General features: G+C 37.8%; 1 protein-coding gene across 1 annotated transcript; it reads right to left on the reverse strand.

The window, feature by feature from the left end:
- Positions 1-6,509: 6,509 nt before the first annotated feature.
- Positions 6,510-11,608, reverse strand: LOC149300234 (glia-derived nexin-like). The gene is made up of 8 exons (XM_089485252.1): positions 11,353-11,608; positions 10,299-10,526; positions 9,847-10,044; positions 9,543-9,738; positions 9,265-9,365; positions 7,655-7,741; positions 7,433-7,516; positions 6,510-6,547 (listed from the first exon to the last, which is right to left on the reverse strand). The coding sequence occupies exons 1-8, from the start codon at positions 11,606-11,608 to the stop codon at positions 6,510-6,512; spliced, it is 1,188 nt and encodes a 395-aa protein (XP_089341378.1).
- Positions 11,609-11,821: the final 213 nt, after the last annotated feature.

Genomic DNA, 11,821 nt, shown 5'->3' on the forward strand with positions numbered 1-11,821 from the left:
TACAAAACTGTAAAAAAATGTGTTTTTTTCATTTTCCCCCCACTTTTTCCAGTTTATTTCAAACAAAACAATGTACTACCCAGCTTAATATGGTTTCAAATGAAAGCCCTACTTGTGCTGAAAAAAACAATATATGATTTGTGTGGGTGCACCAATTGATAAGAGAGAAATTACAGTTGAAGAAAGACATGGCAAAAACACAAAAACGGCTCCGGTCCTTTAGCGACACCCTAGTTTAAAAATCCCGGTCCTGAAGGGGTTAAAATGTTAAGGTGTGTTAACACTCTTTCTATATTCTGTCCCACATATGCTCCTGTTTATATGAAATAAAAGGAGCTCTGGATTCAGCTCTGTAATTAGTTACGTCTAGAGCAGGTGTCCACGCTGCCATTGGCCAGAATTTTCATTGACTTCAAATTTTTGTCTGATAGCAGACGGTTTCGTTGGTGGAATTACTCCCCACAGAGTTCTGGGAATGCTTTTCAGAGTAATGTAAAACTCCATTTGGAGAGCTCGGCCTGCTGTGAGAGCAACGGAAATAAACTCAATTTAATCTCACCTCCATAAAATGGCAGAGCCGAGAGGATCCCTTGTGCAGGTGGTTTGAGCTACTGTCAGCATAATATTATATGTTGTTATGGCCACTTGAGGAGATCTTTTTTTTTTTTCCAGTAGAAAATGTTACTGGAAACTTTGCAGGCTATGCTGAACAGAATAGCACATTAGTGTGTCTTTATTGTTCCAAGTTGCAAGTTCACCGTTAATGAGGTGTACACCTGGCATCATTAAGCATATTGGCTAATTATGTGCTACTGGGCATAATAATGTTAGTTATGTGTATATAATATAAAGTTTCTCATCAGTTTTGTTTGACCCTTCGAGTAACAGCAAAATGTACAATGACGCATTGAAAATTAAAAACAAATTTGCAGTACAATAAAAATCCCAGATCTATTCCATCTTTTTACCATGACAACAAATCATATTTGTTTTGGGTTTTTTTTGTCCTGTGGCCTATTTTCTTTATTGCCTCCGTCGAGCAACTATTAGATAAATTTATCTCTAGTAACTGAATAGCAGTTCTCTCACAGGATGCAAGAGAAAAAAAAACATAAGCTAAAAACAATGATACGTTTTATCTCAGGTAATAAAATTTAGCCGCAGGAGAGAAGAACTTCAGTGGTAGAAAAGCAGCGCTCCCCAGCATACATCCTGCCAGTCTGAAAACCATTTACAGAAAAAGTACTCTCTCTTTACATGTCTCTGACAGCCGCACAGGCAGCGTGACAGGCCTGATGTCTTTGTTTTGTGCTGGTATATTTATTGTGGAATGGAGAAAATTGCTATTTCAGCTTCCAACCCTCCTCAGGCACCCATTTAAAAAACTGCATTAATTGGAGATGCAGAGGAGACAGTGTACTCATTAGCCAAAGTCTGCAATGAAAGCTGAATTTACTTTATTTCGAACTGCATTATTGTTTTGGGCTTATGCTGAGCTGACAAACTTGGTATTTTAAAAGGAAACTACCACGATTTTTTTCTTTGTAATTGTTCACAACGTACAATTTTATTGCTCACATTTGGAGAGGCAAAATGTGGGAAAATTAAGCCTGTGAAATGTTTTGTGCTTAATGCAGGGCTATTGTAGCCTAATAGGGCTTGTTTTTATTTGATGGGTGTTTTAATCTAGATGAGGACATCTTGTTCCAAATGTCAGTATATAGGAGGGGATGTAACAAATAATCTAATATGTAAAAAGCAAGAAGCTAATAAGCTCCTGTTTGCGATGTTAAAGTTCCACTAATTAGCCATTTTATAGCAGGAAGTGCACCGAGTCGACCAGCTCTCTGGCATTTAAAGGATTGAATAAATTCCAATATTTAATTTATATGTGGGGGCAATTGAACAACCCCTTACAGGGAATTGTTTATTAACCCTCCTCCAATTTTTCCGCACCAGCTATTTGGTTCCTATAATAGACATTCTGACAAAATGTTTTTTTTGTTGTTGTTGCCATAGCGACAGCATAACCACTAGGCAAATTGCATTGCAGCTTAATCTTCTGACACGTTATTAATCCATTATTAACACACGGTTTATTTGCAATTAGTCTGTGTATTCAGATGACCAATTTTCCACAGACAACTTAAGGGTCAGAGTTTCTGCACTCAAGGGGTAGTATATTAGTTTGTTGACACTTTCAAGCCTCTGATGCTCTGTGATTTACACCCCCGCAGAGCATCTGCAGTTAACAAACATTTTTTTCCGCTTCTTCTTAAGAAGACATCCTCTGAAATCATCTTTTCACTTTATATTTCATTATTCCGTGAATAATAATAATTCCAGTATTAGGTGAATAGATACCTACGAACAGCACATTAGCAATGTCAATGTAAGCCCAGGCTGAAAAACCTGAAGCAAACTGGAGGCATAGAGGGCTCTTCCATACATTTTAATGCTTCCTGTCCTACCCACTGTGCAGGTACCTAATCAGGGGATACAAAGGAGGCTTACAGATCCAATATGTATACATAGTTATATTTGCAGGGCCAGGATGTGTAGTGTCACTGCATCTCATTGACTAGGATGGTTTTGATTTACTGCGGTCTCTGATACTTACTACAAGCCTTAGAACCCCTGGGGTAATCGCTAGGGCATTTTCTAGTTTATTCATCTGAGAATTGTTTCCATATATTTGTATTTACCAAATTTAATACACTTTCCGAATTCAGGAACTATGACAATATGTGTATTAATAATTGCATGAATTCATCCTAGATCCAGATTCTGACAAATGGTTTTAAATGTTTGATCACCCGTATAAGGTTTACATGTTTATCACTTTTGAGCTTGGGCTTTTGTAGTAAATGAGGATCAGGCTGCTTTTCTCTTGCATTTAAAATACTGCAAAATGCAGTTTTGTTTCAAACATTTAGTGAGCTTGTCTTGCCACCTAGTGGACAATATAGGTAACACATCAGATTATGGTCAATTGTGTGGTACCCAAATGTCCTTATCAATCTTTCTTACTTTGGTGTGTTTCTTTTCTAGGAGTTCGGAATGTTTTTGGGTATGGGTGTATCGGTGTTCTACAGCCCTAATGGTCACAATAAGGTGTTTAGATACAGCAAAATAGATGTTTATAAATTAAAAGTGTGTAAACCACATGTATTCCTAAATACATATTCTAAGTGCCTTACACATTTACATAAATAGACCATAATGTGACATAAAATGTTCTCATGAAGCTCCTTATCTTGTTTAGCCCCTAAAACAGAAGTGTTTGTAATATATTCTTCATTAAATACAGTGCTGTATATAGAACAGCAATTAGCACTTAAGAGACCAAGGTTTTATTTAATGTTGATCCAACAATCCCATCTGATGTTTTGTGAGACTTTCACTGCTTAAACACCATGTGGATTATTTATGGCAATGCTAATGAAGTCCTACTTGTACAATGCTATTTCTTACTTTATGAACTTTTGTTGGTTAGTGTCAGTGTCTGGGTGATTAGCTATTGTGTGGTATACCACAGGCAGCATGATAGCGAGTCAGGGTGTTTGTCTAGTAGATTGGGTTATGATAACAGAGCTAGAACACATATAAATGACTTACAGTATATTAACCTACCTGGAAACATTACATTGTGGAAGAACTAGAACGGTCTTGAAAATACGTGAAAATGTATTTTTAATCTCATACTAGTAATCAACATATTGATGAGCGTTCCCTTTAAGCTTGAGGAAGATCTAGTAAGATGTTGGCTGTTTAGATGGTAGCATAAAACCCATTGAACTGTCTGTTAGGTCTATTGTCCAATGCTTTTTTTCAAAAGGGGATTCAGTAGTACATACCATACATGTCACCAGCAAGTAAACCTCCAGCGTGTGATTCACATGATGTGGGGGACCAACAGAGGGGACCAGTGGCATCTGCAGGGTAAAGTTGCAGCATTGGGGTTTTAAAACCCCAATGCTGCAACTTACCCGGCACATCCCACTGGTCTCCCTCCCTGTTCAACAATTAGTTAAATGTCCGTACAAGCGACTTTATTAGTCGCTCGTACGGACATTTAACTAATTGAACAGGGAGGGAGACCAGTGGGATGTGCCGGGTAAGTTGCAGCATTGAGGTTTTAAAACCCCAATGCTGCAACTTACCCTGCAGATGCCACGGGTCTCCCTCCCTGTTCAATTAGTTAAATGTCCGTACGAGCGACCAATAAAGTCGCTCGTACGGACATTTAACTGATTGAACAGGGAGGGAGACCAGTGGGATGAGCCTATTGGTCACCTGGAGGGTCTTCCTCTGGCATCAACCAATTTTTGTTTACTTTATTTAACATCCTTCATGTTAAATAAAGTTCGTTTAACTTTATTTAACATGGAGGATGTTAAATAAAGTTTAAAAAAAAAAACCCCGATGTTTTAATGTAAGCACTGTGCGGTCGCGCACCCCTAAGGCCGGCCCTGGTGGGGGCTGCCCGGCCTCCTAGAGTGGCGGACCCGGTCGCAGTTGCTGCTTACTCGGCAACAAGGTAAGTAGGGTAAGGGAGGGGGGTGCAGTGAGAGGGGATATATAGTGAGAGGGGGTACATATTGGGAAAGGGGGAACATAGTTAGAAGGGGCAGATAAGAAGGGGATGGGGAGAGGGGTAGTGTGAATGCTTATGAGAATGAACGAATAAATGTGTGGATGAATTGTGTGAATGCGTATGAGAATGAATGAATAAATGTGTGAATGAATTGCTTGAATGATTTGTGAGACTGCATTAATGAATATGTGTTAATGATTTGTGTGAATGAGTGAGTAAGTGTTTGTGTCTATCATGAATGTTTAAGTGATTTGGGGAAATTCAAAGATGGTACATGAAGGGTGGGCTTTAACAATAAATAAATAAAAATGGGCTGTTCAGTCTGGTGACTCCGCTGTGTTCCTGGGCGGAGCAAGAGAAGAGACGTTGTGAGGGAGCAACTCAAGGGCAGCCTTGCGGGACTGCGCAGGAAATCTGCAATTCAGGTGAGGAGGTGGGTGTGACTGTGGCGGGAGCGGGCGAGATTGGGCACAAATGTTGCGAGAGTGGAACACACAATGTGGGAGCGGGCGGGATTGGACAAAAAAAAAAAAAAAAAATCAGCGGGAGCGGGATTAAAAAAGCAGTCCCGCGCACGGCTCTACTTTGAACAGCCCAGATGTAGTGGAGGAGTATTAACCTATAGATTTTCCAGTCACACATTCTATGTATCCTTTTCTGAAGCCAAGTCGTATAATTAACTTTTCCCATGTACAGCAGAGGGTTTCCATGAACAGTTCCTTGTTTAGAGAACCGTGTCATGGGCCGACAGCATACAGGAACATACACTGACTAATCTCAAATCAGTCTGTGAGATGCTGTGGCAGGAGACCCAATCATGTCTCTACAGACCCTGCAAGTCCCTGTTACATGATTGAGTCTTGGCCACCTCAGCAATGATGTACAAGGGTTGAGTCAGATTGGAGCAGATGGGGCAGGTCAGAGCAGAGGGATTCTGGAGGGAGGTGGTAAGAACAGGAAGTGGCTGGGAGGATAAGAGGGAAGCGGGAGGGGCCAGGTAGATGCCAGGGGGTACCATAGTTCAGCTTGTACACTCTAATTGGACCTTAAGCCTAGCCCAGCGTGACCGATTCCCACAGTGACATCGCTATTGTATATATTACATTTAGAAAGAACACGGAGGTCCCAAAAAAGCATATATGACAACTATGTCCATGTTGGCCCAATAAAAATCATCAACTTTGGCTGAAGACTTAAAAAAAAAAAATAAAACACATTACACATACATTACACCTTCAAAACAACAAAATAACAAATTTTACGTTTCAGTACAATTTTATTCTTAAAGGCACCTCAAACACGAGGTGTCGTCTGAAAATTGATACAAAGTGTTAATTTGGTATGTTTATTAGTAACACATGCATTTTCTGCTACCAACAATATAAAACATTACAATCTAATCTCTAATTCTAAAGACGGACAAGCCAAGGGAAACAGGGTGTATTAAAATACCTAAATTAATACAAAGTGATTCTTCATTCATATGCCAAGGTAACTGACCATCAGTGCAAGTGGTGACCTTAATTAAGGTGCAGGATCACCAGCCCCAAATACTGTATCACAAAAAAAATCTTTGACAATTTGCAGGGTTGCATCTTCCTCCGGAACTAAGGGTTATAAAACGGTAAACAGAGATCTCCTCTAGGATACCAAAAATGTTTTTACAGCAAAAAAATTCAATGGAAAAAAATAAAATAAACACACTTTCAGTAGTTAAAAACAACCCCAAAAGAACCATAATTGTACCGTCAAATACAGTTATCAAAATTATATATAAAATCATTTTAAAAAGTTACAAGCACAATTAAAATTTCTCCATTTAAAATGGAAAATTCACAGGAACTAGAGTAATGTACAAATGTCTAAATGATGGAATCAAGAGGAGTTTCACATGTCAAGTCTTCATTGTCTCTCAAGGCTTGTTTACTTGTCCTGTGAACAACACAGCACCTGCAAAAGGCAAGAATATGGTTACTACAGTCATTACAAAATACCAGCTAACATGAACACTTCCAGATGATGTTGATTTGGATAAATTCCACTGTTCCAAATTGTATGTATATATTTTATCCTTTGTATTTATTAAGAGCTACGATTCCAAAGCTCTGTACAGTTTAAATATGGGATGTCTGCTTGCAGTTTAGCCTTCTGACACTTTAATACAAAGTCCCTAGCAGGAATTGAGGGAATTGGTTTTTTTTGTTTTGTTTTTTTATTTATGAATGTTCATAGATCTTTCCTCTGTTTTGAAATATTTGGTGGAGCGGTTGGTGGAGGCCAGCAAAGGTCAATGGTCCCCTACATCGATGGATCAAATTATAAATGTTCCACATATCAAGGAGCAGTGTTTTGCCTCTCGGTGGTCATATTCTCTTAGGTTCTAGTGGCAAGGACCAGGATACGATGTATCAATACACATATGGAATGCATATGCAACAATGCAACAGAGTAACCTACCCAGTAAGTATTGTTTCCACTAGTTTACAGAGTAAAATATAATAAAATATTGTATTGTATGGCAGTTTTTTTTTTTACTGCCCATTACAGGCTGGCACTGATCAATGATGTAAGCTTTTAGTGTCACAGTACAAGCAAATTGATTGGGTAAAATAGACAAGTTTATTAATCGGATAATAGAACTCTACAATTAAACCAGGACTGAAAAAAATAATATTCATAGGCAATAGATACAGTATGCCTCGCCAACATTACTAGTATTAATCCTGGCATCGAAGATCCTAACTGATCTAGGTTCTCAACTTTCCAGACAGGCATATCATTCCTCACCAAGGCATGCTTTATTCACGTAGACTGTGTTTATATAAATTTACCCACCTGTAGGGTGATGCCTGATAAAAAATAAAAAAGGTCTGTCCACAATAAACCAGGGTGGTGATGATCTTGCTATCAAAACGGCAGCTGGAAATATAATTGAAATAATAGGTTAATGTGTGAAATTATAAAGAATGACATCTTCAGATCACTTTATTTGCACAAACTGATTTTCTTATGTGTGTGTATACATATATGTGTGTGTGTTATATACATATTGCTTACTTGTTGCTGCTGCTGCCTTAGTGCCATCCTCATTTACTTCTATTTTGGCCTTCTGCAGCAAGTGGCTAACATGAAGGTGCTCCGATCCTATAATAAAAAACAGCAATTTAGGCTCTGTTTAGGCTGGGATCTTTCCAAGGATAACAAAATACCGTATATAAAATATATAAAGTTTAAAGAGCACTCTCCAGTAAACATTTAATAACCTAGGCTGCATGTCTTCTGAGCTTTGTTTAAATGTATTTCAGATATTTCAATCGATACAGATATTAATATATTTTGGTATACCGGCCCTGCTTAATGTAAACCTCTTAAGGCTTATAATAAAGGATCCCCGGGCGAGTCGTCTTTTCTAATAAGAAACACATCTCTCTACGTTCCACGCGTGAAAAGAAGAGATTTTCTTCAGCAAGCTTCCTTAACACAAAGAAACCTTATAACTAAAAGTTCTGAATAAGTCAGTAGCGGTACAATTACATAGTGAAGTTGAGGTGATATTTGTTTTGTAGTTAATATTAAATCTTCAGTAAAACTTGACACCTTTTATTTGGCCCAACACAGAAAAAAGTAAAATCACATTAGCTTTCAGGATGTCCGAAGCGTCTTTCACAGCTCTATCTTTTCTTTTTTTTTGTAGTTAGTATGCAGTGGTTGTATTAAAGGTCGTACAAAGAAGTGTATTCATTACACTGAGCTTGCCAGTGGAACATTTCAACACACTGAAATTACTATGTAGTGTGCTTCTCAAGCAAGCAAGTAGAATGCATCAAATTAAATTATTAAATGATTAATATACATTATTACATGATTATTATGTATTATGCAGGGCCACTTCAACCCTTCTTGTAGGAGAGGCTCGCCATGGTTGTCTTTAAATAAAGCATAAAATATCCGATTGCCTAAGAAACTTCAACCATAGCGAATAAATCTTAAATATAACTGTCTACCTATATTGATAAAAAGAGAAAGTATGATGTTAAATCAAAGCACAAGAGGGCACCAGAGTATTCTCCAAAATGGGAATATTATAATTCTAAAGTATCTATTTACAGCATACTGCACAAACAGTAGTTTTTGCATACAAAGGATTATTGTAAGACTTTTTAAAAAAAAAATTCTTTACTGATTAAGCTTACATTAAAACAAATTAATTTTCCCTTATATTCGTATAAGAAAGGCTTGTTTGTTTTTTTTAAATTCCCAGCAGTGAATATCACAATGGAACAACTGCATCTTTCTTAGAATGCTCCTAAAGTACAGATTATGCAGCATTAATAAAATCGCTGAGTGTTTTGATTTCAGTGTTTTCTCCCTGCCGGCATTTTCTGATCCTAGGATGCTGGGATGTGAGAAACTCAGTCTCTGATAACAATTCCCCATATAGAACGTGCACTTCAGAAGCAAAAGAATACAGCAGACTCTAAGCTTGATAACATTTTCAGGTTCTGGGATAAGGGTTTATTTCTTTCCTCTTATTCAGGTTGTCATAAAGATGCCCCATAGTATTGATTGCCATCGTGTGTTCAGCATATACTCTGTTCTTCCAATATACAACAAGCTTACTGGTAAGGCTAAAACTGAATAAAAAATTCCGGGTAAAAAGGACATACTTGTGATCTTTGTGAAGTTAGCTTTTGATGAATCAAACAGGTCTGTAATACCCAGGTTTTTAAGAGGTCCTTTCAGATCAGTCGCGGCTTCGACAGTGAACCTGAAGAGATAATACCAGCTTTAGGTATTCTAGGCAATATATATTACAAATATTTACCAGTATTAGTTACAGAGAAACATATGATTTGACAGCAGATAGGATTCATTCAGCCTTGTCTGGGCTTGGCAAAGTACTGTTAGAAACAATCAATATTCAAAAGTGCATGCAGTCACTTACTTGGGCAAAATTAACTGAACTCTCTTCGGAGCCATAGTCATCCAACTTTGCAAAGTTTTAGTACTAATGTGAGGAATTATGGCGGACAATGGTGTGCTCTCATCCGTCGGCAATGCAACCAACATACTGAGACTCCCACCATGATAGGGCAGCTCTATTACATTGTACCAGAGGCCACTGGGCGTACTTGCTGAACCTAGGGGGATAAATGTACTATTACTTTCTTAATAAGGAAGATCCGGCTAAATAATCACTGTGTTAATATTATATCTTTACGGTTTTACATTCTAAATATTGTTCTTACCGCTCCTAAACAGGGATAGTTGGGCCAGCATCGGGACTTGGTAAGTTTTGCCATCTGGTCCATGAAATGTGCGTTTTTTCGTGTTTTCATGCTGAAAACGAGATTTCCACAGTCCCTTAAAATACAGTGCATTGACTAATACCATACGTGTCAATGAGCTGTCCAATATCTCAGGAGAAATCAGATCCTCGATCATTCCTACAAGACACACAGGAAAGGAACATTATTGAAAATAACTAGGAAAAGATGCTTTTAGAATAGGCAAAGGGATTGCTAAATCAGTGATAAAAATAACTGTGGTTCCTCTAAGTTGGAGTCCGGGAATTATGCGCATTCAGTGACATCGATTTCTTAAAAGTAAAGCATACTAAAGAATGAAGCAACATCAGTATTCTATCTTGATCCACAATGAACAGACAGAAACGCATGTGTCTATGAGGGTAAATGCTCACCCTTTGTCTCATTTTTCACCCACTGGTTGATAGTGGAGGCAGCTGTGTCCTTTTCTTGAAAGTCAACACTTTTTACTTGACTGTGAAAGACTTCTCTATTCTTCGATTCAAAGTAAGGCTCAAATTTGAGTCCGCTATTGGCAAACACTCCATTTGCCGTTGTAACAATATCTTTATTTTTTTTCGCCACAATCACCTTGTTAATCTTCTTTAGTATCTTTCCAACCTCTGAGAATGAAAAAATACATACATTCAAAAAATAACAGAAATAAAACATTGATATAAAATGTTTATATAATGTAATTTTCACCCGATAACCGTAGTACTGTATGTGCCAACAAAAAATTAAAAAGTAAACATGCAGGAGAAAATTACCAAAAATGACTTCACTTGAAGTCTTATTGTCATTTTTATGTGTGAATGCAAAATCAACAAGCTGTATTGGTAGCACAACTGAGTCACTGCTTAATAAATATGATTCTTTTACTGAAAGGATAGAGGATGCATGGAATAGCCTTCCAGCAGAAGTGGTTGATGTTAATACAGTGAGGACATTTAAGTAAGGATAGGCATACGGCTAAACTAGAAATAGGATAAGGCCAGGTACTAATAATAACATAAAAAAATATGATACAATTTGGTTGCCTTGGTGAAACGTGACTTCCAAAACCAATTAAATTTTATTCCTTGGCAATTCTGCTTTTGCTTTCTCACCCCCCAGATACCCCATATAATCTGGGAATTGATTAACTTGCCCTAACGTGCATGATTGTTTAATAGATCACGTCTTAAATTGTGACACCACTGAAAAGAAGTATTACTTGTTTAGATTATCTTTGTTATGATATAATGCTGGCCGTGATGATGGCGATCTACGATTGTATGTTTTTGTTATTGGAGATTGTCTTCTACTCTTAATTTGTGGAACTGCTGATGTTGTGCAAAGAAAAAAGGAAAATTTCCAAATAAAATAAAATATGTAATTTTAAGAAAGATTTAAGTTATACATTTTGTGCCACCTGCAAAGGTAAGTGTACAAGAAAATGTTACTGACCATTCACTTTATATCGCATGGCAGTTGTTAGCTGCTTCTTGGTCTTCCCGTCTGCCCCTAACTGCAGCATGCCAAGAACAGATGCAATCCCATGAGGTGATATAACCACATTTTCATGAGGTTTGGTCTTCACCACCTGGTTAAACACTTGGATTCCAATGTCCGACCCGAGTTCCTCAATGAATTGCGGACTGAACGGGGACTGTGTGGATGCCGCAAATACCACGGTAAATAAAAAAGGGAAGAGCCTCTTCATGATCCTTCAAAACAACTTATACAGCCTAAAAAACAAAGGGAACATTTACTGACAAAAACATTTATGTCCTTTTCTTATGGGAAAAATAGGAAATTAAGAAATGATCTGGCTCACATCATTGGATAGCGCCATGCATGGTGTCTTTGACATTGGCACTATTCCTATCATTATGCACTATTCTCATCTGCTGATCTCCTACCCGTGTTATGTTCA

Source organism: Sceloporus occidentalis, unplaced genomic scaffold (genome assembly GCF_023333645.1).
Source record: "Sceloporus occidentalis isolate IW3139 unplaced genomic scaffold, rSceOcc1.0.p SCAF_25, whole genome shotgun sequence".
Lineage (NCBI taxonomy): Eukaryota > Metazoa > Chordata > Lepidosauria > Squamata > Phrynosomatidae > Sceloporus > Sceloporus occidentalis.